The sequence below is a fragment of the Miniopterus natalensis genome, chromosome 1 (assembly GCF_054644295.1).
Source record: "Miniopterus natalensis isolate mMinNat1 chromosome 1, mMinNat1.hap1, whole genome shotgun sequence".
Classification (NCBI taxonomy): Eukaryota; Metazoa; Chordata; class Mammalia; order Chiroptera; family Miniopteridae; genus Miniopterus; species Miniopterus natalensis.
In genome coordinates this window covers 69,597,577-69,623,958 of record NC_142081.1, presented here as the reverse complement: position 1 = coordinate 69,623,958, position 26,382 = coordinate 69,597,577, and the positions used below count along the sequence as shown (strand labels likewise).

The following is a 26,382-nucleotide window of genomic DNA, read 5'->3' as shown; positions in this document are numbered from 1 at the left end:
TAGCCACAAATTCTTTGACACTCCTCTCTTCAAAAATTAGAGCCAAATTCCCCTCCCCATGGACTTATTGACTCACTTCTAACAAACAAATTACAGTAACGGTGACTGTATGTAACTTCTGAGACTAGGTTGATCATTAAGGGCACTGAGGCCTTCTCCTCGTTATCACTTTCTTAGATCACTTGCTCTGGGGAAGCCAACTGCCCCCTCGTAAAGACGTCAAGCAGCCCTATGAAGAGGCCCAAGTGGCAAGAAATTGAGGTTTTCTACCAACAGCCAACAAGAAACACGGCCCCCTGCCAACAGCCATTTGAGTGAGCCATCTTGGAAAAGGATCCCCCAAGTCTCCAGATAATTGCGGCTCTAACTGCTGTCTTGACCATAATTTCATGAGAGTCCATGAGTCACAGCCACCTATCTAAGCTGCTCCCCGATTCCTAACTCACAGAAATCGTATGAGATAATATTGTTGTTTCAGTCCACTAGGTTTTGAGATAAGTTGTTAACAGCAATATATAAATACAAGTGCCAGGCTGCAGCAAGGCGCCTGGGCAGTCATGACTGATATTTTAATTCTGTTTTCATTTTTACCCACAAATTAATTATTATTGTTGTTGCTTTATATGGTCAATATTTGTTTATATTTATCCATTTGTTTACCAACTTTTTTTTTTTACCAACATTTTAATCACTATTCTCTTCATCTCCTTTTGAGATAATTTTCTTTTTATCTGACAGTTTAGAAGTCTGATGATGGTAAAGTCTCATTTTTTGCTTATCTAAAAGTATCCTTGTTTTATCTTCATTCTGAATGCCAGTTTGTTGGTAAACAATTCTAGGTTGTTTATTTTCTCTTAGCATTTGAAGGTATTATTGTATTGTACCACTGGCTTATATTGCTGTAGTTGAGGTTGTCAGTTGTCCCTCTAATTGTTATTTCTTTACAGATAATCTGATTTCTTTCCACCTACTTTTAAAGTCTGTTGTCTTTGTTGTATACTTTTATTATGATATGACTAGGCATGAATTTATTTTTATTTATTCTCCTTGAGATTTATTTTGCTTACTGAATCTGAGTATTCATATCTTTCATTAATTTGGGTAAATAATCAGCTGTTATCTCTTCAAGTATTTTCTCTACCCCCTTCAATGCCTCTTGTCTTCTGAAATACCAAATAAAATTAGACTCTCTCACTTTGAATTGGTTCTTTATCAATTCTGCTGGAATTTTTATGGTATCTTGTCTTTTTGTTATGTTTTTAGTATCTCCTCCTTTAAACATTTTAGACTTGGTAGTTTTGTATTCTACACCTCAAAAATTCTAATATCTGAAATCCTTTTGGGTTTAACTCTGTTGTGTATTGTTTCTGCTGACTCCTCCTCAGAGTAGTCTTCCTGTGTTTTGTAATTTTGGAATGTGTGCTCATGCTTGGCAGGGTTTTATCTATTGGGATCCTGTGAAACCGAGGGTTTACATTTACTCCTATCTGGTACACTTAAATTCTTAGCTTAGGGCTTCCTAGACCAAGCAGGTAACAATGAGTTCAAACTCCAAAACTGTATGAGGACAGGCCAATAGACACAACTTCTCAGAAAAGACTATTTTTAAAATATGTTTTTATTGATTTTTAGAGGAAGGGAGGGGGATAGATAGAAACATCAATGAAGCTGCCTCCTGCAGGCTCCTACTGGGGACCCCTCCTGAAACCCAGGCATGTGCCCTGACTGGGAATTGAACAAGAATCGAACCATGATCTCTTGGTTCCAGGGTTGACACTCAACCACTGAGCCATGCAGGCCAGGCAGAAAAGAGTATTTTTACAACCAACCCTACACAAGAGCCAAGCCTATAGCAACAAATTTCCTGACCATGTTCTTTGATACTTAGTGGGCTATTTTAAGTTCACTTTTTCCCGGCAGATATAGCCCACCAAGAACTTTATGCAGGTGTCTCAGTCCCAATCTTTCTTAGGTCCCAGGCATCAACTCCTGTCACCCAGGTCTCTGGGTTACTGAAACTGACAAACAACCACAAAGTAGCCTCAGTTCCAACGCACACTTTGTTTTTGGTCTCTGGGATTTCCTTTATTTTCTAGCTAGTTCAGCAATCTATTTAAATGGAGATGTGTTAAATTTTATCCAGCATATCCAGGAACTTTGCAATTGAAGTTTTTTAAGGATATATATGCCACCATAGTGTTCCATATGTTCTTAAAGCATAATTCAGTTTGCAATGTGTGGAACAGTTAGGAGAGAGAAAAACAAGCTGAAGCAGGAAAACTTAGTAGGAAACTATTGCAGAAACATAGACAAAAATTTAGATAATAACTTGAAGGAGAGAATGGTAGTAGCAGAGATAGAGAAATAGATGGGCAATTTAGTAAGTAAAATCAACAGAGTTTCAGACATTCAAGGACGGGTGTCTAGTGGGAAGTTTTTATAGGAGCCAGCAGCTCAGAGTAGCGATTCAAGCTGCATAGACGATTTGGCAAGTCTGAAAAACTGCTAACTGAAATCACCAACGGAGGTGCTTGGGAGAAAGTACATAGTGGGAAGAGAGGAAGGTCCTAGCATTATACGGGGCGGGAAAGGCACCAGGTGTTAGACCCATGGGGTCAGACCAGACCAGGTTCAGCAACCTCGGAACTTGAGTTCTGACCAGGAAAGAATTCAGAGTCAAGGCTCAAATTATAAGAGAACGTTTATTTATAAAATCACAGAGGTGGAAGAAGTAATTCGTAGAAGAAATGGGCTGAGGAAACAAGTTATAGAGGCAAAGGAAGGGACTTGGGAGTAAGGAAGGTAAAGGTAACGTGCCTGATGGGGAGGGGGAAGGGGAAGGGAAAGGCGATGGCATGCCCTCAGAAGTGACAGCACACTGGGTTCTCAGTCCTCAGGGTTTTAAGGGTGGTGATTTTAGGGGAGGTCCCAGGGGAAGATCTTAATAGAATATTCATCAGCTTTCCAAGTGTGTCCTTTCAGGTTCAGGGGTCTCCACTGATTGTTTGCTCAGTGCCAGGGCAGGGGGTCATTATTCAATGCAGCTGGTCCTGAGGGCAGTGTCTGGTTTTGCTGCTTTTCTGGGCCCGGAGCTGAAATACAACTGAGACCTAGATGTTATCTCTAGGAAAGAAAGGAGAGGGGGTCCAGATACCATGACCCACTGGACATGCTAGAGGAGGAACAGTCACCCTGGGGGCGAGGTCCCATCCTACAACTGTCCTTTGCTAGGCACCTGGGGCTTTTCACCCTGGTGACCTTCTGTACCCAGCCCAATGTCCTTGCTCTGCTCAGGGCCCTCTAACTGCCTACCACACCAGGACCCAGCTGTGAGGAATACCAACATTTTAAAACCTTAGAGGCTAAGCAAGCAACAGAGACTGAAAAGAAGTAGGAGAAAACCCCAGAAGAGAGTGTGGCTTTCGCTGAGGCCAAGAGAGGGGCATTTCCAAAGGGAGGGAGGAGTCAGCACATGCCTAGTGATAGGGAGTTCAAGAAAAATGACTGAAAACTAGGCATTCGTTTTAATGACACAGGAGAAACTGGTGGTCTTTGCGAGAGAGGCAATCGATGATAAAGTCAGAGCCAGGCCGCAATGAGTTGGGAAGTAGAAAAGGGGCACCACTCATTTACTTGAGAAGTTTGGCAGTGAGGCAAGGACAGAGAGGGGATATTAGCAGAGGACAAAGAGTCCTGGAGAAGGGTTATTTTAAGATGAGGAAACCTTAGAATGTTTAAATGCCATAGGAAGAGGCCCGAACAAAGAGAGAGAAAAATTAAAGGCCAGGTAAAAAGAAATCCATTGTAAGGGTGGATGGAGTGTTTTGGATGACTGACCCACCAAGCGCAATGGACCTCCAGAAGCTGGTGGTTTGAGCAGCTTCGGGTTTAAGTAAAGGGCGTTTCTCCGCCGCCTCCCCTGCTCTCCCCGCCCCCGGGTCAATTCCGCCCCCACTCTTCCAGCCCCTCCCCCGACTGCCCCCAAAACCGCACACTCTCCATCCGAGCCAAGCCTCGCCTTTGCTGAGAATTCTTCCGGGTCGCGGGACAGAGCCACGCCCAGTCTCAAGCCCGCCCACTTCGCAATTGGAAAGCGCTTCCGGGAGGACGCACACGCCTGGCGGGAGGCCGTGGTTTGCCAAAGATCTCGCGCAGGCGCATTCGGTCCTGGTTGCTATGCGGGTGCTCGTGGGTAAGGGAGGGCAAAGAGGGAGAGTGGGGGGCGGGCTTATGGGAAGAAGGTTGAGCCACCGATTGAGAGCGAGGTGGACCCCGAGGGAGGGCACCTGGTGCACCTGGCCTTGGCCTCCTAACCGGCGAAGCCGAATCTCCGTAATCCCTGTGACCTGTGTCACCAATGTATCGCGGGGACGGGGCGGAGAAAGACGAGAGCAGTCTGGGGTCAAATGGGATGGCACCAGAAGAGGGGGAGCTACATGCGGGATCGGAAGGCATCCCTCCCGGAGGGTAAACACCTCGTATTTTCTGATCAGGTGGCGGGACGGGCTTCATTGGGACAGCCCTAACCCAGCTGCTGAAAGCCAGAGGCCACGAGGTGACGCTGGTCTCCCGACAGCCCGGGCCGGGTCGGATCACGTGGGTATGTCCAGTCTCTGGAAGCCGGGGGGCAGGCCCGCTTGGCAGCGCAGGGCGAGGAGGGCACTGTGCGCTTTCTCTGGCAGGATGAGCTCGCTACGTCGGGGCTGCCCCGCTGCGATGCCGCAGTCAACCTGGCTGGAGAGAACATCCTCAACCCTCTCCGAAGGTCAGTCAGTGCTGGGCCCAAAAATGGATATCCTTCAGAGCAAAAGGAGAGGGGACGGCTCTGGTGAGACCCTCTGAGATGTGAAGAATGCAGCTGCCGGATCCCGGATTACTCATCCCGCCCCACTCCTCCAAACCCACCCGCACTTCTACCCACTCAACCAGTTGACTTTAGTCCTCACTTTTAACTCAGGTTGCCCGAAAAGGATATGTCTTTTCCCTCTACAGGAGAGATGGACAATTTCTGTAAGCCACAATGCGGGGTCTTACTAGAAATGGGTATGGACAAGTCCCAAGGAGAGGGGACCGGATATGTGCATGTACTTTTTCAGTGGTTTATTTCCCATTTCTCCTGCAGGTGGAATGAAGCCTTCCAAAATGAGGTTCTCAGCAGCCGCTTGGAGACCACCCACCTGCTGGCTAGAGCCATCACCAAGGCCCCACAGCGCCCCCAGGCCTGGATCTTAGTCACAGGTGTAGGTATGCCCCAAATCACCAACCCCTTACATTAGCCAGTAGCTTTGGCCCTTCTAGCTGTCCATGCCCAGAGGCCTTCTTCCTAGGCCCTTGATCCATGCATGTTTCTCCTGACCTTTGTGTACTTTCACTGAGAAATAGGGACCCTTTGAGAAAGAGAGTAGAGTGGTACTGCTCCAGTGCCAGGAAATATTCCACCTACTCCCAAGTCCCTTGCTTCTCACAGTACAGTTCTTTAGTAACAGAATTTCTGATTCTTGTATTTCACCTTTGGGACCAAATAATTGCAAACAGTTTGGGCATATATACTAGCCACTTAGTGTTTTACACATATTACAGCATTCAATCCTCACAAGAACTCTACGAGGTAGATACTATTGTTCCCATTTTAAAGATGCAAAAATTCTGCAGAGAGGTTACATAACTTGACTAAAGGCACACAGTTAATAAATGATGGAGCTGATATTAAAACTTAGTCAGCCTGGTGCCCACATCTTTATTCTTAACCACTACACTCTAGCAGCCTCTCAGCTTAGCCCTGCAGTTTAAAGAGAAATTACTAACAGGTCAACTAACAGAAGCTCAAGGGGAAAATGTCCATTGCTCCATCCCATGGGGAGATCCCAAGGGCCAAGGAGGGTTAAAGCAAGGGGGCCTTCACTGCAAAGGACCAGGCAGGACCAAGGACAGCCAGGGTACTGTTCCGGCAGCTTACTACCGGCCCAGCCTGACTGCTGAGTATGATGAGGACAGCCCAGGAGGGGATTTTGACTTTTTCTCCAACCTTGTAACCAAATGGGAAGCTGCAGCCAGGCTTCCTGGAGATGCTACACGCCAGGTGGTGGTACGCTCTGGTGAGAACAAGGTGCCTGCACATCAGGGAGGTTGGAATGTCTTCTTTGGGCTGGAGGAGTTGGGGGATAAGGGAAGCTGAGCTTACTGAGTGAGGATGCCACCACTTCTGGCCAACCTGCAGATGGGAGGATGGGAGGATGGGAAGTCCCAAAGAGAGCCATACCCTTGGACTGCCACAGAGCTAAACCAGCATGAAAAAAGAGTAAGGAAAGGGAAATGGGGAGGAAAAGTGGGGCTACCTGGAGGCAGAGGGGCCTCCCTGTACCATTCTTCTTGCCTACTCTAGGAGTTGTGCTGGGCCGTGGGGGTGGTGCCATCGGTCACATGCTGCTGCCCTTCCGCCTGGGTCTGGGGGGCCCTATCGGCTCTGGCCAACAGTTCTTCCCCTGGATTCACATTGGGGACCTGGCAGGAATCCTGACGCATGCCCTTGAAGCAAGCCACGTGCAAGGCGTCCTGAATGGAGTGGCTCCAGCCTCAACCACTACAAATGCTGAGTTTGCTCAGGCCTTGGGCACAGCCCTGGGCCGCCCAGCCTTCATCCCTCTCCCTAGCACCATTGTGCAAGCTGTCTTCGGGCGAGAACGTGCCATCATGCTGCTGGAGGGCCAGAGGGTGGTCCCACGGCGGACACTGGCCACTGGCTACCAGTATTCCTTCCCAGAGCTAGGGGCCGCCTTGAAGGAAGTCATAGCTTAAGTGGGGAGGTTCATGTCAGGTCCTAAGACCTGTCCCTCAACAGAGGCTTCCCAGTTAGAGACTGTGAATAGGATCAGGTACTCCTCTGCCTGAGACCTGAAACTATCTGGTTTTAGGGATTCCTCTCTGTCCTCTTATTATTCTGTTGTTGCACTTTAACTGACTGTCCACTGTTTCAAGGTTGCAATTTCATCAGGTTGGGACCTTAACCTCTTCAACTCCTTGTAAAAGACTTTCCAAGTTTGGTTTCCCAATATGTCCCATTCCTGCCCCATTTCTCTTTTGCTACATAGTGAATGCTCTACAGTTTAGGCAATAAAGATAAATTACCTCATTAGCTTTGGCTCATCTTTTTGGCCTAGATTCTGCTTGAATGTATTTCAAGGAATGTCACCCTAGATGACTCTTTCCCCTATGTGGGTTTGTCAGGGTTTTTTGGGGGGTGGTTCCTACGTGGGGTTTTGAAAGTTGCAATGCAACAACTCCCTTTTTGTTCCCTCCATTGCCAAAAGAGCTGGTAACAAATTTGGAGCATGAGGTTATGATAAAGGTAGAGACTAAAAGAGAAGTGATCCGTTTCCAATGGGTTCTGCATACTTGTTCACATGGTACAATTAGGGTGCCAGCAGAGGAAGAGATGAGGCTCAAGTCTAGGACAGCCTTCAGTCTGTCACTGAATGGCAGTGAATTAATAAAGCAGTCACACAGTGGTCCCAGTTCAAGCTGCAGGAGTAAGCCAACACCCCTGTAAGAAGATTAGGACTGGCCTAACATCAGTGTCTCAGGCACAAAAGAACAAAAGATATAATCCCAAGTATTCATCTAGGACACCCTCTCCCTTTTTACCTACCCTCATATATGCCACGGCTTAACCAGTAGTTTCTCTAGTCCCCCAAGTTGAGCCATATTAATCTCCTTTCTTCCAAGGGAACTTTGAGTCACTGTCACCTCCCTGGCTAGCCTCTCTCCCACATGCCTGTCCCCCACCCAAGTCAATAAGGTCTAGGGATATACATCACCAACAGGGAGGAGGGGTAAAGACACTAGAACCCAGGGACCCTCTCCATCATCACTCAGCTCCCACCAGTTGCTAGAATGAAGAACTGGGGTGACAGTCTTCAATTCCACATGCTTCTCAGGGAGCAGAAGCCAGAGCCTGAAAAGGATCATGTCCAGGGACTTGCTGCAGAGCCCAGACAACAGAACCCTGTGGCACTTGTCCCTCTTCTTTATCTGGTCTAGGACTCTTTAGGAAGTTGGCCCTATAATGTTCCTGGGGGAATGACCAGCCTCAAAGGCAGTACAGAAGAGTATACTGGGGGCTGCACTAAAGGAAGGACTAAACCATCCACAGAGGGAATGCACTACCTTGGAGATAGTCAGTTCCCTGGCATAGGAGGACTTCAAGCAGATATAGGACAATGACCTATAAGATTTAGGGGAGAGAGTGTTCTCATGTGACAGCAGTTGGTCTGATTTTCCCTATTGTAATTCTTTGGTTTCCATTTTCCAGATAATCTAGATACAACCTCTGTAATTGCCACCCTCCCTCATACACAGACACACACACACACACACACAAAGCAGAAGTGGGCCTCACTTTATGCAACATACATGTTCTGTAGAGAAATTGCTAGAGTCAGATCACGTTAACATTGTCAAAGCAGAGCACGGCTTCCATCAGTTTGGTGAATGCGCAACACCACAGCAAGTGCATTGAACAGGGGACATTCGTTAATCTGTAAACAAACACTTGAATGCAACAGGAGAGCTGCCATTTAGAGGAACCCTGAGAGAATTTTGGTAATGCAAACAGTCACCCCTAACTAACTGTTTTGTAAATGTGGATTTGGGGGTTGCCCAAAGGGACGCAGCCATTATAGGGCACATCATGAGGGTGCAGTGTTAAAATCTAGGGCACAGGCCCTGGGGACAGAAGATCCTCAGTTCTCTGAAAGTGAGGTTTTGGTTGGGAAGCCTGTGTAGCCACAGACAGACATACCTGAGACTTGGTCCAAGTACTTTCCCTCCAAAGAGCCCTCCTTCCATGTTCTCATTTCTCCCAACAGGCATTTTTACATCTGATTTATAGGCAGAAATAAAGGCCAAGTAGCTCAATCAAGGTCATGGACAGGTGTATCTGAGACCAAAAGCCAAGTCTCCCTCTACCTTCCCCACCAGCTCCCTGCTGCCCCACTGTGACCCAGACCCCATCACACTAGCCTTTCTGGGGCCCAGCATTCCCTTTTCAAAGTTCCCAGGAGCCCTGCCAGGCCTGGGAAGCATCCTGTCCTCCAGCTATCCAGGACAGCAGCCAACGGTAGAAAAGGCTCAGCTTCCCTGCCACCTGTATTCATTCCCCTCCCACCCACCCCAGCCTCCCTCCCCAACTCAACTTCAAGGAGGAGCTGGCAGTCCCAATCTCCAGAACCTACCTTCTCCAGCAGCCCCACTTCCTACAGAAAACCTGTGCTAAGGCAAGGTTGAGGAGTTAAGGCTGACCAGAACCCCTAGAGAGCTGGTTGAGGCCCTGACTCAAGAGATTAGGTCACTTTATGGACCTGTCCCCAAAATGCCCCAGGCAAGAACATTCCCCACACATGAATGCTCTTCCTCAGTGCTTCCCTCACCCAACGCACCAACTCAGAGTGGGTGGGGGTCAGGGTAGGAGCATCACAGGGACCCTCACAGAAGGGACTAAGCTAGGCAAGGCTGGAGCTGATGGGGTTGCAGCCACTCGGGCCGGCGAGACTCAAAAGTTGAGACTGAGCAGGGCCTCAGAGAGCTGGTTGATGTCCCGGCAGTTCGGCTCCCGCTGCAGGATGAAGTCCACCTTGTGATCCTGGCCCCAAAACACCTCCAGCAGCTGGCGCCGGAGCCTCTCTGTCTCCCGGGTCTTCCGAATGCCACCACTGCCTTTTTCCTCCTCTTCTCTCCCCTGCTGCTGATTACCATGTTCTGCAAAGCCCCTGGTAGGATGCTGAGCCTTAGAAGACCCCTGTGCCCTTGGAAGAAACAGAGAAGAGCTGATATGCATCCTGGAAAGAAGTTAGAGCTCAGTGGGCCTCCTAGCACTCCACTGCTAACTGCCCTGCTTGTTTCTGGCTCTGAAGTTCCTCAAGCTGACCACTGAGCGGCAGTATCAACCCACTTCTGAAGGGGAGATGGACAGTTCCTTTGAAACCAGGAAGGTGAACCCTGCCACTATTATAATCCAGTTCTAGCCGAATAAATTAATCACTTAAGGGTCCAGCAGAGGGCGTGCTGAATACAACTATAAGTAAAAGCAACCATGTTCCAAATAGCTCCAGCAAACACTGACTAGAAAACAGGAAGCAGGAGCTTCCCTCCCAGCCCTCTGGAGGGTCTGGGTCAGGAATTCCAAGGAAGCAGCTAAAGGAAACCTAAACCACTACAGAATCAAGCTGGCCCAGATTGAGGTCACACTTCCCCCAAGTCTCCAGGCCTGCAAGGCCCCTGCAGAAAGCAGGCCAGGGTAGGGAGCTGCCTAGGACAGTTTGGAGCATTACCTGACTGGCTTCTTCAGGAACTCATCCAGCATGGGGCCATTTCGCCCCAGTGGATCATCAGGGACCATGAAGAGGTTTCCCACGAAGGTGAAAGGCAGCAGGCTGAAAGGAACAGAAAATGTAATAGTTGGTCACAGGGGGGCCCCTGCTCACCTTTGAAACAACTGAGACCAACTCCACCAGAAGCTGTCAGCTATCATCCTTCAAGCCAATGACAAGCCCCTTCCCAGAGTCCTCACCCCATGGCAGAGAACTGGTTTTAGAGAAACGTCTGAGTTCAAGCCCTTTTTGCAGGGGATGCCCCCTCACCGCTCTCTGATGATTGCCATCCACTTCTCAGACTCCTCCGCCAGGTCCCGGAACTGGTCGTTAGACACAATGATGCCATCGGTCTCTTCAGCCAGCTTCACCATGAACCTGTGTCGAAAACCATGGCAGCATTCTGGAACTCTCCAAAGCCTCAACCCCAAAGAGCACTATCAGCTCACATGACCCACTTCTGGTGATAGAGATCTGCCCCCCCACACCCCCCTCACTTTGACCCACCCACCAAGGGGACTGATTAAATATAGGTGCCGTAGGTTAGAGAGAAAACAAAGACACTCCAACATGGAGTCCCAAAAACATCGTCCCCTCCACTCACCACAGTCCTCCACTCAATACTTTGTGCTTCGTTATTAAGACAATAAGATCTAGCCCTGGCTCTTTTTTCCACCCTACAATCAGTCACAAATCCAGCATGTTTTTCTTCTGAAAAGCCTTCCATTCTGTCCCCTTCCTTTCCAGTCCCACCATTACCACCTTAGCTATTCAGACATTGCAACTGAGATACTAAGGGGGCCCCCTACCATTTACTACCCTCGTGTCTCTCCTGCCCTCTCCCAAGAGGAACATGCTCTTCGGCTACATAAAACTGTTCCATACCTGCCCTTTACTGAATAAAGTCCACATGCCCAGGTCTGGCAGCTAAACCCCTCTAGAACCCAGATCCAGCCACCTTTATGGCCTTATCTCTCCCAGTATTACCAAAGGTACTCTCAACTTGTGCCAGAATCAGTGATCGGATTACATCCTGCCTGTTCTTCAAACATGCTCTCTGACTTCCATGTTTCTCAAATTATTCCCTCCATCTGGAAGGTAATCCCAAACATCACCGATGAACAGAATCACCAGGGTAACTTTTTAAAGAGATGCCTGGGCCCCACTTGAGTAATCCTGATCTCATAGAACTCAGGGAGGACTCATGAAGAGGTGGGTCAGGATCTTCTTAAACAGGTTTAGAAACCAAGACATCCAGTCTATCCCATATCCTTCCCTGTCGTCGAAAAACAAATCTCTCCCTTCCCACAAAACCCCAGCCAGAAATAGGATCCCTTTCCTCCAGGTTCCTGAAGTGTTTGATTTATAATTTCTTTTAGCTCTTCAAAATCAAATTCCCAGCATTACTGAACCTCCTTCTGCAAGCCACACACCTAAGCACTAAGTGGGCAGTCAGTATTTGAAAGACAGTGTGGTACAGAGGGGACTAGTAATCAGGATTAGAGGTGACAGGTGTCTACTTCTGAGTTTCTGTCCAGGAAACAAATTAAGGAGATGACACAGTATTGTACATGGTATCATACAATATACAAAAGGCATTTTCAATCTAAGCATACTTGTCATCATGTTACATCACATGCTGTTCATCAGTATTCACCCAGTATGCCTACGCTGTGCACCAGTTAGTCACACTGTGATGTCCAAATTCATAGTGCACTACCAGCCTACCAGGACCTACACAACTGTAGGCATGTGGCTTTAAAATTCATAGCTGACTCAACCTTCAGTCTCAGTTCTGGTATGGAAAAAAGTTTCCATATCTTAAGATAGTCTGTGAAATCTAGACTTAAACAAAAATGTCAGGAGACAGTGAACTACCTTTTTGTAGAATACCATTTATTTGTTAGGGAGAAAAAGTTAAGTACTTGAAAAGATAAAATATATAATCATTGTGGTTTGCAAACTAGTTTTTTATTTAAAGCTGAAAATCCTGGCGAATATAGAATTGTAGTTGTTAACATTTTTAATTGGTTAGTTAACTTTTAAAATCTGCCCATTTCCCACACCATACACATACACTGAGGGCGGAATGTGTCCTGTTTTCCATTTAAACCATCTGGCGGCTTTCAATTCTCACTTTTCCTTTGCCACTTAGTAGGCTTTGCCAAGAGTTAACCACTCTTAGCCTCTGCTCCATTTCTGCACGATAGAGATAAGAACCTCTGCCACACTTGATTGGGTTCATGAACAGTTCAGGAATATCGCCTATCACCTTGAGTAAGAAAAGCATGTAACTTATGTTCTTTTGACAGTCACAAGGAGCATGAATGAATGGAAGAGGACCCTGAGACGAGGTTAATTCACTAAGAGACTGGTCCACAGTCAGAGTCAATGAGTAGTGCAACTTGGGGCTCTAAGTCAGATCATCCAATTCTAGGTCTAGTGATCTCTCCATTACGCCATGTTTTCTTTCTGTTTTGTTGTATATTAATTATGCATGGATTATGTTTCTTCATTTGAGTTGTTATTTTGAACATTTACGCTGGTTTTCCCAGAATGTTGGGGGAATTTCTCGTGTTTGGAAATTTAGGTTGTAAGAAGGTATTTGTCAACTATTTGTGTCATAAGCTTTCCCATCTTTCCATTAAACCAGTACTTTCTAGACAGTAGGCACTGTATAAATATAAAGCATTGTTCAGTTTGATGAGTAAAAAATGAATGATGAATGAGCAAACACAGTTGTCTACAGTCTGCTTCATTTCACCTGTAGGACAGGTTTACCTGCCCAGTCATAGAGGCACATGGTGGAATAACTGGCCCTTTGCCCAATACCCAGGCTTAGAAACAGTGCAAAGGGTCAGGAGTTTCTGGCTCTCCCTCCATCTCCCACTGGGCTCCTTGAATATTAAGTCTGGGGCCAGGAGAGAAGCAAGTACCTGTCGTCATAGGAGGAGATCCTCTTGCCATCCATGACTCGGGAGGGAGTGAGGGAGAGCAGACTGAGGGAGTAGAGCTTTTGCAGGTAGTGACCCTCTAAAAACAGAGGAGCACAATGCGGTTATCCTCAAGGTAGAAGCAGGGTCTATCCCAGGACACAAAAGGCCAGGCCCGACTCACCTCTGACCCTGGAATCCCTATCGAAGCGCCACCGAGGCACAAAGACAGTTATGTCCCGGTGGCCACGGTCCCAGAAGTACTGCACAGCAATGGCAATGCCACGACTGGAGAAGTAGTGCTGGAGGCCGTGCCTGCAGTGAGAAGGGGTCGGCACTCTGGGGCCCTGGAGGAAGGCCTGGCAGCCTGGCTGGAGTGCTCACCCCTCAGCACATGTCCCCAAGGTGAAAACTGCCCATCTCATCCCCCTCCCCAGGACCCTCAGCCCCACCTGGTACTCACACCATGGCCACGTTGCTGCCATCAATGACAATGTGGCGGAGGTCTGGCTGGCCAGGTACATTGGCAAGGCACAGGGTAAAAGGGTCCTGTAGGGCCTCCTGGAAACGCTGTGTGCCAGTCACCAAGTTGCCCCCCCGGGTGCCTCGTTTCCACGGAGACCCCCGACCTCGAGCCACAGCCTGCTGCTTGTCTCCCCTGTCTCCTCGGTCTCCACAATGCCATGGGGGTTCAGGCGCAGGTGGTGGGCTAGGCACTCTGGGGGGTGAAGCTTCCCCATTGTGGAGACGCTGGAGGAGAGAGGCTCCCCGGAGCTGAGCTGCCCTCTGAGAGCCCTGGGTACCAGGAGGCTCACTCTGGATACAAAACCTTACTCTTTCCTGAGGCCCCCCCTCCTTCCCCAGGGCCTTCTTCTTCAGGAACCCTTCCTGCCCTGCCTCTCCTCCCCCTGACTGTGACCTGAAGGCCACTTCTTTCTCCCAGGCCTCTTCCCCAGGCAGTTCCTTCGATCCCAAATCCATCTCCCTAGGACCACTCTGCTTCCCTCCCTCCTTCTCCATAGCATGTCTCTCTCCCTTTGACTCTGGCCACCCTGTAGGTCCAGTGTCCAGGGATCCCCTGCCTTCATCCAGGGGAGCTCTGACTCCCTGATGCTGAGCACCCAGCAGTGCTGGGCTCTCCCCCTCCCAGGAGGGATGCACTTGGGGCCCCTGCCCCCTGGATGCCTCCTGCACCAGGCTCAGCAGTTCCTCCTGGACGGCCAGGGGCAACTGGAGCAAGGCCTCTCTGTGGGCATCCCCCCAGGGCTGCAGCAAGGCACAGAAGTCTCTCAGCACTCCGGCACACTGAGAAGCTCCAGGAGACAGCCCTGGCCGAAAGTCCCAGCTCAGCCGCTCCACCAGCTCCTCCACTCGGCTCTGAGCCATGACGAAGGCCTCGGTCAGGCCACTGACCATTAGTGAGCCAGGCACCCCAGGCACCAGGTGGGCTGATGTGCTCCAGGCCAGGCAATCAAGGAAGAAGCCCTGGGCCCCCAGGAAGATGCAGTGCAGTTTGGGTGGGTAGTGGATTTCATCCTGCAGCTCTGGGCTGCAAAGACCCTTCAGGTACTCCTGGGGGGAAAAGGGAAAAAGGTAGGAGAAAAGGAAACTGCTGGAAACCTAAGTGGCCCAGTAGCCCCTTCAGGCTCACTGCTCTCCCCTGTACTCCAGGATGCCTGGGCAGAGCAATGAAGCACCATAGATCCTGACAAAGGTGGGGGTTTAAAAGGAATCAAGAATCTCACTTCCTTCCCTTTTCAGCTGACATCTGTGGCTAGTATTTCCACTTAGAATTCCATTGACTTTAAGATACAATTATAATTAATTGGTTACAAGAATGTCTCTCTAAATACAGGGTGCCCCCCAAATATATATAACAGCTGATAGCTCAATTGATATTTCTTTCTTTTCAGATTTAACCTATTGGAATAAATAATGGCAGCCAAAATGTGTATACATTTTGGGGGACACCCTGTATTTGTGTGTGTTGTAGATTTCTATCATAATAATGGCCATTGCTAACTTTTACTGAACTCATGTTTTATCTCATTCATGATAAACCCAATGAGGTGGATGCTGCTATTACTCACATTCTCTAGATAAAGAAACTGAAACTCAGGTCACAGGACTGGTAGGTGGTAGAACTGTACTGGAACCCAGGTCTGGCCTCCCTACAGTGAATTCCTAGGTAGGGCCTGCTAGCCCAACCAGATTTTCTCTACTCTCCCAAAAAGCACACACTGCTTTCAATTGAATCACTTGTCCCCAAGCCCTGGCAGAAGCTAGGTCATCACAGCAGAAATGAAACCAAAACTCCAAACAAATACATAGTTGGGGAGTCTCTCACAGCTCAGGGCCACTGCAGTTGCCAGTGAGACAAACAGTAGTGTAGATCCTTTCCAGCCTCTCCTCTCCCCTGCCTCTGAGTGGGGGAGGGAGTCATTGTTCCCCAAGGGTCAGGGAGGGGCGTTCACCTTGGCTCTGCTGGCGTTCTCCTTGGGGCCCTCCAGCTGCAGCCAGATGTGAGGGTTCTCAGGGCAGTCCCTCGGGAGGACGCTCATCCTCACACGGAAGATGCGCTCCACGTGGGGTTGCTGCCCCCACACCTTGTCCTCGGCCTCCGCAGACACGGCAAAGCGGTCCGGGGACGGGGGGCCAGCCCCCCAGGTAGGCATGGCTGCTTGGCCGCCCAGACCTGGAAGCAGGAAAGGCAGTTCAGAGCCTCGCCGTCCCCTCAACCCAAATCTTGGTCTCGCAGGCTACAGCAGCCAGCAACAGGTCGCACCTACTTACAAACACAGTAAACAACCCAGGATCTCTCGGGCCGCCGTGGGGTGAGGAAGGGAATGCAGGTTAAAGGGGCGCGGGCCTTCCCTCCAAAGAGGAAGTCACGGATGAACACGGCTGGCTCCCTGCGATGGGCGTCTGGCCTTTGTAAAAGGGTGGCCACAGCCCTGGGCAGGAAGGGGGCGGGGGTGAGGGGCTCCAGCTCCGTCTGGGGCCAGAAGGAGTGGACGGGTGACGAAACCGTCCCTCTCCTCGGGGGGCTCTGCATCCGTGGGTCGAAGACGTCTTTAAAATGGATCCTCACCCTTGAACTGGGCTGTCCTCTGGAGTCCCTCGTCTGCCGTTTCCAACTAGGGTTCTAGCCACTCTCACCCCTCCCCCCCGCGGCCGGCCGCGGCCACCCCCCTAGACTGCGCCACGCACCCCACTCCGGGCCCAGGGGCCGGGCCGAGCCCCGCCCACAACCTCCTGCGGCCGCCGCCCCCGGCCGCTCGGCGCTGAGGCCTCGGACTCCCGCGGCCCGGGCGCCCCTACCCGCCTCGGCCGCCCGCTGAGTCTTCTCCCGCCGGCGCCTCTAGGTGCCCGAGGGCCCCAACTTCGCCCGCGCCCCGGGCCCCAGCCCCGGCCCAGGGGAGAAAGGCGGGGGGCTCCACTCTGGGCGGGCCTTCCCGGATTTCTCACCCAACTGGGACCTCTCTTCACATCTCGAACTGTTTTTTGAGTCACTTCCTGGCCGGGGGCGGAGTCAGCCGGGCCCCTCGGGGGCCTGGGCCAGCACAGCGCCCCCACGCCCCCGCCCGCCCGGCCCCGCCCCCGCCCCCGCCCCCGCCCCCGCCCCCGCCCCCGCCCCCGCCCGCCAGGCCCCGCCCCGCCAGGCCCCGCCCCGCCCACTCGCCCGCGGCTCTGGGGTTCTTCCTACGGTCTCTCCGGATTCCTTTCGGTTCTTGCTCCTTCCCTGTAGTTCTCAGGGAACAGGAACCACTCATTAAGAGTCTAAATGGGACTAATCCAGTCCCTTCGGATGAAGTTATTGGAAGGCCAAGGAGGAAAAGCGACTGGCCCAGTGACACCAGATAGTGACACAGTTGGCCCAAGCATTTTCCCACCAAAACAATCGTGGGGGAAAGACAGGGGCTTTCCCTTCTAACAGTAGAAAAGATGCCACTGAGAGTGCTGTGGCCCTGGGAGAGGTTTTGAAGAGCGGAGGAATGAGGAGCGGGAAGGAGCGTGGGAGCTGTCTGTTGCACAGGTGCACACCCACGTTCTCGGTGGTCGCAGGTCCAGCCCTCAGTGCTCTCTCGGGGGCGTCCTGGGGTTCTGGCTGTAGCGCTCCTGTCTGGCTGCTTTCTCCCTCCTCTCCCTCCCAGAGCCCAACTGCTGTCATTTTGTGCCCTGCCAAGGAGGAGGGAATTGCAGTGACAGCAGGAGTGAGAGGCAGGACAGAGCTGTGGGGCACAGAGAGGTACCGGAAGGGACATGCTCAGACCAGGTGACAGCGAGACTCAGAGAGAGGGCTGAGGAGCAGGGTGAGGGCTGTTGAGAGTCTGGGACAGAGTGGCAACTAAAAGGAGCAGCAAGAAGACAAAAGGACTTGTGGGTCAGGGCCACTCAGCCATGCTGGGAGCACCCAGCCCATGGTTGCCCCTGGCCCTGACACTTCTGGCCCTGGGGACGGGATGGGCCCAGGAGGGGGCAGAGCCTGTCCTCCTAGAGGGGGAGTGCCTGGTGGTCTGTGAGCCAGGCAGAGCTGCTGCAGGGGGGCCTGGGGGAGCAGCTCTGGGAGAAGCGCCCCCTGGAAGAGTGGCGTTTGCTGCAGTTCGAAGCCACCACCATGAGCCAGCAGGGGAGACCGGCAATGGCACCAATGGGGCCATCTACTTTGACCAGGTAACCCCCTACCCTGCAAGGGCCTGCGATCAGTACAAGTCCACTCTACTGTTAAGGAAACAGCCACTGCTGTGGCCAGCTGCCCCTCTACCCCACTGCCCATCTCCCTTTCCTTCACTCCTACCCATACCCCTCCTTGCCCTCTCTCACTGTTTATTTTGAATCCATGCATTCCTCCTGTGGGCAGCCTACTTACAACCTCTCACTGCCCCATCCCCCAACCCAGTGGTTTCCCTGAGCCCCAGGTGTCCCCAGCCCACTCAGCAGGGTCTGCTTCCCCCAGGTCTTGGTGAATGAGGGCGGTGGCTTTGATCGGGCCTCAGGCTCCTTCGTGGCCCCTGTCCGGGGTGTCTACAGCTTCCGGTTCCACGTGGTGAAGGTGTACAACCGCCAAACTGTCCAGGTGACCTGAGCACTGGGCCCTGTCCCTGTCCAGGCTCCAGGGGGTGGGGGGACAAATAAGTGGAGCCCAGCTGACTCCTGGGCAGACCCTCCATGGGCCTGTGTCCTGGGGGGCCAGGAGCAAGGGAGGAAAGGGCCTGCCTAGCAGAGAGTGGAGGACCTGCAGAGTCTAACACTGGCCACCCCTCAGACCTCCCAGGGGAGTGCACTGATCCTCAGGTTTCCAGGTTCCAGAGTGTCCCTCTGGGGCTGGAGAGAAGAGGGGTAGCCCTCAGAAAATGGGGTTCTAGGACAAGGGCTGAGGAGAGACATTAACTGATCTCCCTTCCCAGGTGAGCCTGATGTTGAACACATGGCCTGTCATCTCAGCCTTTGCCAATGACCCTGACGTGACCCGGGAGGCAGCCACCAGCTCTGTGCTACTGCCCCTGGACCCCGGGGATCGGGTGTCTCTGCGCCTACGTCGGGGGAACCTGCTGGGTGGCTGGAAATATTCAAGCTTCTCTGGCTTCCTCATCTTCCCACTCTGAGGGCTCAAGCCTTTCGAGCAAGGGAATCTAGCCTCTGACCTCTGCCCTCTCCTGCCCCAGAAGCAACATCTTTGGGGCAGGAAAGAGGCTCCTTCTGGCTGCCTGTATTCCACCTTCTTGCATGGAACCCTGTGCCAAACACCCAAGGTGATAAGTAGAGCTATAGTATCTCGGGACCTGGCCCCTCTTAGCACCCCCTTCCAAAATGCCCTCACAGCCTCTCACTGCAGCTCTCTGTCTGTAACCATAGGATCAGGGCAGGATTTGGCAGGTAAAGAGTCTTGCAATACTTTGCAGACTTTGCTACTCCTTCCCCCACTCCACCCCACCCCCAGCTTCTAGCTCAGTGCTACTTGGAAGCAGGTGGCACAGGTGAGCCTGACAGGCCCCCACAAGGGCCCAGATGGACCCGTCTCAGCATACCCTGCAGGCTCCTTCCTGTGAGAAGTGCCAGCATCACAGATCTCTGCCAACACAGTAGGAACTGAGCCAGCACAGATGGGATAGGGCAGGAGGCTTAGCCACCAATAGAAATGTGGGGAGGGCCACTGAGCAGCCCAGAGCCTATAGCTGGTAGGACAAGAAGGGGACATGTGACCAGTCTTAACAAGGTACACATTTTTCATGTACACTGGGGCAGCCAACAGACAGTGAACCTGGGTGTTCATCTGTACAAGCCCAAATGGACTCTGGCCCTCAACTCGCCACCCGAGACATGGGGGTGGAGGGATGTGTTTGTTTGCTCTGGCTGAGGGCAGGTGTACAGTGCTTCCTTCGGCAGCTGAAGGTCACATGTGGGCAAGTGTAGTTCTCCAGGCATGGAGCACATCAGTGACCATAGCAACCTTCTAAAAGTGCTCCACCTTCAATCACTCCATGCTCTGACCACCACCTCCTTCCTCCCAGCTCTATCAGTTACCTTCACTGAGCCTGTTCTAGACTATCCCACAGCCTCTCTTCTTTCTCCTGATCTGTGCTATCTTATCCTCCTTCTTAAACTTCCTGTTACCTTGGTTTCAATGATGCATCCCTTCAACCACTCTCCTGCCAGTATTATAAACTCTTTTACCTGGCTGTCCCACTGGCTCAGCATGAATGACTTATCAATAAAGTAACTAGAGAATGATAGTTGACAAGACACTATGGGATCACAAAAGATAAAAGATGCCATATAATTTGGGTCAGGGATTATAGGATACAAGCAGGTATGTTGGAGAGAAAATAAATATAAAACTATGTTAGAGTCAAATAAAAAAGGATTTAGTAATGCTTGAGTTAAATAGGAAATACAAATGTGAATTTGTGGTTTTCAAAAGAAATAATTATTTCAAATTTTATCACTAAAATAGCACAGAAACAACATTAGGGGAAAATCTGATATGCATTCTTAGCACCTGGATCTTGGCCTCAAATATTATTCACCTTTAAAAGGACTCAGGGTTCCTTGGAGAAGAGCTCCATATCTTAAATAACTGTAGGCCTGGAACATGTTGTTGAAGACAATAAACAAGGGTATATAGGGTAGAGCTGAGAAGGCAAAGGAACCAATTTTAAAAGGCTCCCACCTGACATTCTATGACAATTTAATAATCAAAAGGAAAATAATATAGTTAATGAGAACAAAGTGAATTTTTAAAATTTATGACCCTAGTGATATTCCAAAAGGAAAAAGTCACCAGGATGCATGCAAAAAGGTAGTTAATATACTGAGTAAAGAAGAGTGAATATAATAGGATATTTTTAATTTATTTTGATAAGTAGAAGAGTATAAATATAGTAGGTATTTTAACTATTCATAAGGTACATTAACTTTTCTTTATCTGTATAAGTAGGGAGGGGCAGATATAGAGAGCTATGAGTAATTCCAGAAAAAGGTTGGAACTGTACCAAGAATGGAAGGGACTGATCGGCACCATCTGGTCATATATTACAACTAGAAAGAAAGAAAGCCCAACAGTGTGTTGCAAGATGTGACTTAGTCAAGTGTCCAAAAGATAACTAATTGCTCACTGCTCAAACTTGATCCTTCATCTCTAGGGAAAGGGAGCCTCTATATTACCCTCCTAATTATAATGATATTATAGTAACAGTAAAGCCCAAAATAAAAATGTCTTAAACAAGGCTGAAAATTATTTCTGGCCTACATAGAAGAATCTGCAAATAGAGTCCAGGGATGGATGGCAGTTCTTCTGGGATCCAATTCCAATGTGTGTGTGTGTGGGGGGGGGGGTGCTTCCCACAAAATACCAAGCAATTCTCAGACACCAGCAGGATAGCCAAGAATTTTACTCAATTCAACATAATGTTGATACTGCCTACTTGGATTTTGAGTCAGATTCCACAGGTTAAGGATTCAGTCCTACACCACCAATCCCCTTTACTTCAGATCCCAGCTGAAAGCCCAGGCCATTAACTGTACCAATTGCCTATAGATTAGAGGTCCCAATGACCCCCTCCTTGGCAACTCATTTCAGACACCAGTCTCAAGTCCAGATTGTTACCTGTGCCTCTCATTGGCTGGCTGGGTTCCAGTGGTAAACAAAAAAACTTTTAACTTCCGCCCTGGCCAGCGTGGCTCAGTTGATAGGAATCGCCCTGAGCACAGAAATGTTGTTGGTTGGTTTCCAGGTCATGGCACATGCCCAGGTTGCAGGCTAGGTCCCCAATCCCCAGTAGGGGGCGTGCAGGAGACAGCCCACAATGTTGCTCTCTCCCCCCCCTCTCTAAAAATCAATAAAAAATCTTTTTTTAAAAAACTTTTAACTTCCACGGCTGAGTTTTTTAAAAGAAAGGGCTTATTAGGCATTGCTAGCAAAAAAGAAGACTGGTTCTTAGGGCATGAATTCTAAACCACTGCATGGCTAGGTAGAAGAGATAACATGTCTGACTTCCAGTTTTGCAAGTGTTTTTATACATCATGTATGGGGGAGAAAGCTGTAAGCCATTCTGAAAGAATTTGCATTAGCTGTAGACAAAGGGGATGGGGGAATGTGAGGCAGGGCTAGTTCTGGGATGGGTGCAACATAGTCCGTAAAGCTCATGTGCAAATAAGAAGCAGAGGCTCCTGGGGTTCAATGGTGCCCCACTAATCTCTCTCGGGTGATCACAGAAATAGCTACCTGGAAAGTAATCCTAAATTCCAACAGATATACAAGAATGGGAGCAGTCTTTTGTCATACAGCAATTCACAGGCTAACTGTTCTGCCTCTTTCTCTCACTCTCTGGTGCTATAGTTTTAATTTAGAACATCTCACAATTTTTTCTCTTGTCAACAGCGACCCCCTCCTTGAATTCAATTAATTTGCTAGAGGTTCACAGAACTCGGAGAAACATGTTACTTACTAGATCACCAGTTTATTATAAAAAGACTCAAGAGCCCTGGCCAGGTAGCTCGGTTGGTTAAAGCATCATTCTGATATACCAAGGTTATGGGCTCTGTGCCCAATTGGCACATGCAAGAATCAACCAATGAATGCATAAATAAGTGGAGCAACAAACTGATGTTTCTTTCGCGCTCTCTCTCCCTCTCTCTCATCAATACAAAAAATTTAAATAAATTTTAAAAATAAAAATAAAAAGACTCAGGAACATCCAGATGGAAAAGATGCACAAGGCAAGGCATGGGGAAAGGGCCCAGAGCTCCCATTCCCTCTCCAGGTGCTGCCACTCTCCCCAAATCTCCACATGCTTACCAATCGGGAAACTCTCTGAACCCTGTCCTTTGGGGTTTTTACAAAGGCTTCATTACACAGGCATGATTTGCTAAATCGTTGGCAACTGATTCAACTTTCAGCCTCTCTCCCCAACCTTCATTTAGTTGACTCCATTGGCAACCAGCCCCCATCCATAAGTGCTTTCCAAAAGTCACTTCATGAAATAACAGAAGACAATTTTTTCACTCTCAACACTTAGGAATTTCTAAGGTTTTCGGGAGCTGTGAGCCAAGAATTGTGGAAGAAGACCAAATATATACAAGAAATAGATTTAGGTGATCTGAATGACCAAGTATATATTTCTTATAAATCACAATATTGCAGCAGTTTTATGAGCATCACAGCCCAGTTCCCCTTCTTGCTCTTTATCATCTTTAGTACATCACCTCCTGACAAGATGGCTCCTTGAGCTCCAACCATTTCCCCAGCCTTACAGCCCCAGGAAGGAGGAAAGAAGAGAAGCCACACCCCTTTCCTATAAGGACACTTTCTCAAAGTGCACCTAACATTTCTGATTGCATCCCATTGGCTGGAATTTAGTCACCCCTGGCCACACCTGGCCAGGGAGAGAGAGAGGCTAGGAAATCGTCTTTATTCCAGACAGCCGGGCCCAGCTAAAAGTCAGGAGTTTTATAAATAAAGACGAAGAGGAGATTTGATACTAGGAAAAACAACTAGAAGTTTTTAAAAATGCAAATGAGCTAGATAACTTTGTCAATAATGTTAGTAAAGTTATTGTATTAGTTTTCTATTGCTCTGTAACAAATTGCCACAAAACACAACCCCCATTTATCTCACAGTTTCTGTAGGTCAGAAGTCCAGCAGGGCATGACGGAATTCTCTGCTCAGAGTTTCATAAAGTCAAAAGCAAGGTGTAGGCAGGACCGCCTCTCTTACTGAAGTGGGAGAATCTATTTCCAAGCTCATTCAGAATTCAGTTCCTTATGATTGAAGGAGAGCAGAGTTTGCAACCCCAAAATATGCCTGTTTGGGATATTGATTATTTTAGGCTGGTTAATTTTAAGAACTAGCAGACTTTGGAGAAGCTCTGAAAATCAAGTAGAAGTTACCCACTGTAAAGGACATTTGTAAGGGACATCTCCATCTTTATCTCACTGTACCAAGCCTACCTTCATTATCAATGGAGAAGGTCCTGGACTGAAATCTGTAGGACAACCTTACCCTTATTCACTGTGCTTTTTCTGGTCACCTTTCATAACTGACTCTCCGTGGCCAACATCTTTGTCTTTGGCTGACGGTGGTACTACAAGGTGATGGTCTCTACCATTTTGGCGAGTTAGCTCAGTATCCCTGGGTCTCTCCCATGTATACAGAGGTATATGTGCTGTTAAACTTCAATTTGCTTTTCTCCTGCTAATTTGATTATTAGTGCAGCCAGAAGAACATTAAGGTAAAGGATAATTTTTCTTCCCCAACAATGTAAGGTCAAGTCCTTTTCACACTTTGAATCTCTCTGACCTATCCTTCTGCCACATTTCTGACTTCAGTGGAGAAAGTTCTCTGATTTTAAGAACTAGTGTGATTAGATTGGCCCCACATAGATGATCCAGGATAATCTATTTTAAGGCCCATAACCTGAATTACATATTTAAAAGTTCCTTTTACCATGAAATATAACATATTCAGAGTTTCCAGGGATGTGGGCATGGATATCTGTGTATCATAATCACTAAACTTAAAGATGACATCATTAAAGAAAAGGCATCCAGTTACAATAAACTAAATGCATGAAAAAGTTGTAAGTTTGAAAGTGTCCTGTGATACACAAGATAAGCTCAGGTTTTAAACATCTTAAAATGTAAACCAGTTCCTAGGCCCCAACCAAGAATTCATCAATTTTTTTTATTATTTTCATAAGAGTTTGTTTGAGCCAAATTGATGACATGCTGGAAAACAAGATGTCAAATGCTCTGGAGAAAGACAGTTTTGCAGTTTCCTTTATACATAATATTCTTTGGGATATCCAAATTCAAAACTTGGTCTCAACTGAGATCGTGTATAACTCTTGGGTCTACCAACCAATTTTTATAATGGGTTTAGATGTCGGTGAGATAAACTTTATAATTCTTGTAGGAGATGTGTGCTTTACCAACATGTTTGATGCTTGTAGAGAAGCTGGCATACTATACTGGTGATTATATCAAAATATGGAGAAATATTGAAGTTTGCAGTCAATGTTTAAATAATTTGATTTGTAAAATGTGTTAACTTTGATTTGTTGGTTATATAAATCACATTTAAATGTTTAGACAATTTTTGCTTAAATGGATTTATGAAGTAAATAGATTACATGATAAATAAACACGGATGGTGGTTAGTGTTCCCCTCCAGGTACAAAAAGCTCTTCAGACTTTAAGGATCCTAAAAATAGGATCCAACTGCCCTGCTTTCCCTACACCCACACCCTGGCAGCTGCTTACTACAGAGAAAAGTCCCACCACTAAAGGATTCACTGTGGATCTAAATCCATAGTCTCCAGCCACTCCACCCTCAACCCTCCAAGCAATTCTTCTGCACTTTCCTTTGCAGGCCTCTTTCCTCATTCTCCCCAGAATCCAACTGAAGCCTTCTGCTTTCTCCTTAGACCCTTTACCCCACTGTCAGCAGCAGATGGGCTCACCTTTTATCGCACAGTGAAAAAATGCAGAAACTCCAGGCAGGAACCCTTCCCACCACATCTAGAAACTCACCGTCTTCCTCATCGTGGCCTCTTCCAGTCTGGCTCAGCAGAAGACGTGTCCCTTCTCTCTGCAGTGCAGCTATCTTCATTCTCCAGCCGTGGGTCTCATTTCTTTCAAACATACCCTCTTCTTTTCCTCTCACCTCTCCTATATGTTCAACTTCTCCCTCTCTAATTTCTTCCCTTCAGTTAAGCAGACTCAACCCTCTTAAACCTAAAAAAGAAAAAACGGGTCTAGAAAAAATGGGTTTGTGGATGTAGTTTATTCTCGGCTCTATATGCCTCCACAGCTGATTGGCACCCTCCTCTTCCTCTTTAGAGCCAAATCTCTACGCTGACCTCTTAAGCTGCTCACCTCTTAAGTCAACTACGGCCTCCACAGCTCCACCTAAATTGCGCTCAGCTCGTCACTCAAGACTTCCCTGTCCCTAAGGTCAATGGGCACTTCCTAGTCCTACTGTTACTCAGTCTCTCCCTAACATTTGACCCGGTTGGCCACACCCTCCTTCTAGAAGCACTCTCTGACCTGATTCCCTGACTGTTTACTCTCTGGACTGTCCCTCCACCTCTCTGCCCAAGCCCCAGGGTTTGTTTGTTTGTTTGTTTGTTTGTTTGTTTTTTCAGGCTCCTCTACCTCTGCTCATTTCTTAAATGTTGGTTTTCCTCAAGGTTCTGCCCTAGTATTCCTTCTGTCTCAAAAGCAGGAATTTTCCCCCATGTACTGAAAACTTCTGCATCTTTTCTCTATCCAGAATCTCCCTCCTAAACCTCAGACTTATACATTGTGTGTCCCACCTTAAAGTCAACCTGCTAAAATTATAGTCTTTCCTTCCTAAATCTGTTCTCCCTCCCTTGTCCCTGTGTCTACAAATGGAACCTCCCTGTTGCCCCAACCAAACACCAGCTCTTATCCTCAATTCTTCCCTCTCTCATAGCCCCCATATTCAATTACATCCATGGGTTCCATCCTTCATTTTCCTTCTACCCTGGCTCAAACCACCAATCTCTCAGAGTTCCACAAAAGCTTCCTAACTGGCCCTTGGCCTCCCGTTTTGCCTCCCTTAG

At 48.7% G+C, this 26,382-nt stretch overlaps 3 protein-coding genes across 6 annotated transcripts; 2 read left to right on the top strand and 1 right to left on the bottom strand.

The window, feature by feature from the left end:
* Positions 1-4,146: 4,146 nt before the first annotated feature.
* Positions 4,147-7,132, top strand: SDR39U1 (short chain dehydrogenase/reductase family 39U member 1). Of its 2 annotated transcripts, XM_016205893.2 has the most exons (6): positions 4,147-4,192; positions 4,494-4,600; positions 4,683-4,765; positions 5,123-5,244; positions 5,952-6,095; positions 6,383-7,132. In XM_016205893.2, the coding sequence occupies exons 1-6, from the start codon at positions 4,177-4,179 to the stop codon at positions 6,793-6,795; spliced, it is 885 nt and encodes a 294-aa protein (XP_016061379.1). In that variant the 5' UTR covers positions 4,147-4,176; the 3' UTR covers positions 6,796-7,132. The 2 variants fall into 2 exon arrangements, with proteins under 2 accessions (XP_016061379.1, XP_087679347.1); XM_087823221.1 differs by lacking the exon at positions 5,952-6,095.
* Positions 7,133-8,374: 1,242 nt separating this feature from the next.
* Positions 8,375-16,729, bottom strand: KHNYN (KH and NYN domain containing). Of its 3 annotated transcripts, none has more exons than XM_087823216.1 (8): positions 16,619-16,729; positions 15,772-15,992; positions 13,761-14,869; positions 13,482-13,612; positions 13,301-13,397; positions 10,635-10,742; positions 10,326-10,427; positions 8,375-9,793 (listed from the first exon to the last, which is right to left on the bottom strand). In XM_087823216.1, the coding sequence occupies exons 2-8, from the start codon at positions 15,970-15,972 to the stop codon at positions 9,493-9,495; spliced, it is 2,049 nt and encodes a 682-aa protein (XP_087679342.1). In that variant the 5' UTR covers positions 15,973-15,992; positions 16,619-16,729; the 3' UTR covers positions 8,375-9,492. The 3 variants fall into 3 exon arrangements, with proteins under 3 accessions (XP_087679342.1, XP_016061378.2, XP_016061377.2); XM_016205892.2 differs by lacking the exon at positions 16,619-16,729 and adding an exon at positions 16,091-16,457 and having other exon boundaries at positions 8,375-9,800; XM_016205891.2 differs by lacking the exon at positions 16,619-16,729 and adding an exon at positions 16,091-16,457.
* A 969-nt stretch (positions 16,730-17,698) lies between these two features.
* CBLN3 (cerebellin 3 precursor) lies at positions 17,699-19,347 on the top strand. The gene is given in 5 exon segments (XM_016205769.2): positions 17,699-17,971; positions 18,255-18,374; positions 18,706-18,819; positions 19,239-19,271; positions 19,273-19,347. Coding segments are annotated over 5 exon segments (615 nt in total).
* Positions 19,348-26,382: the final 7,035 nt, after the last annotated feature.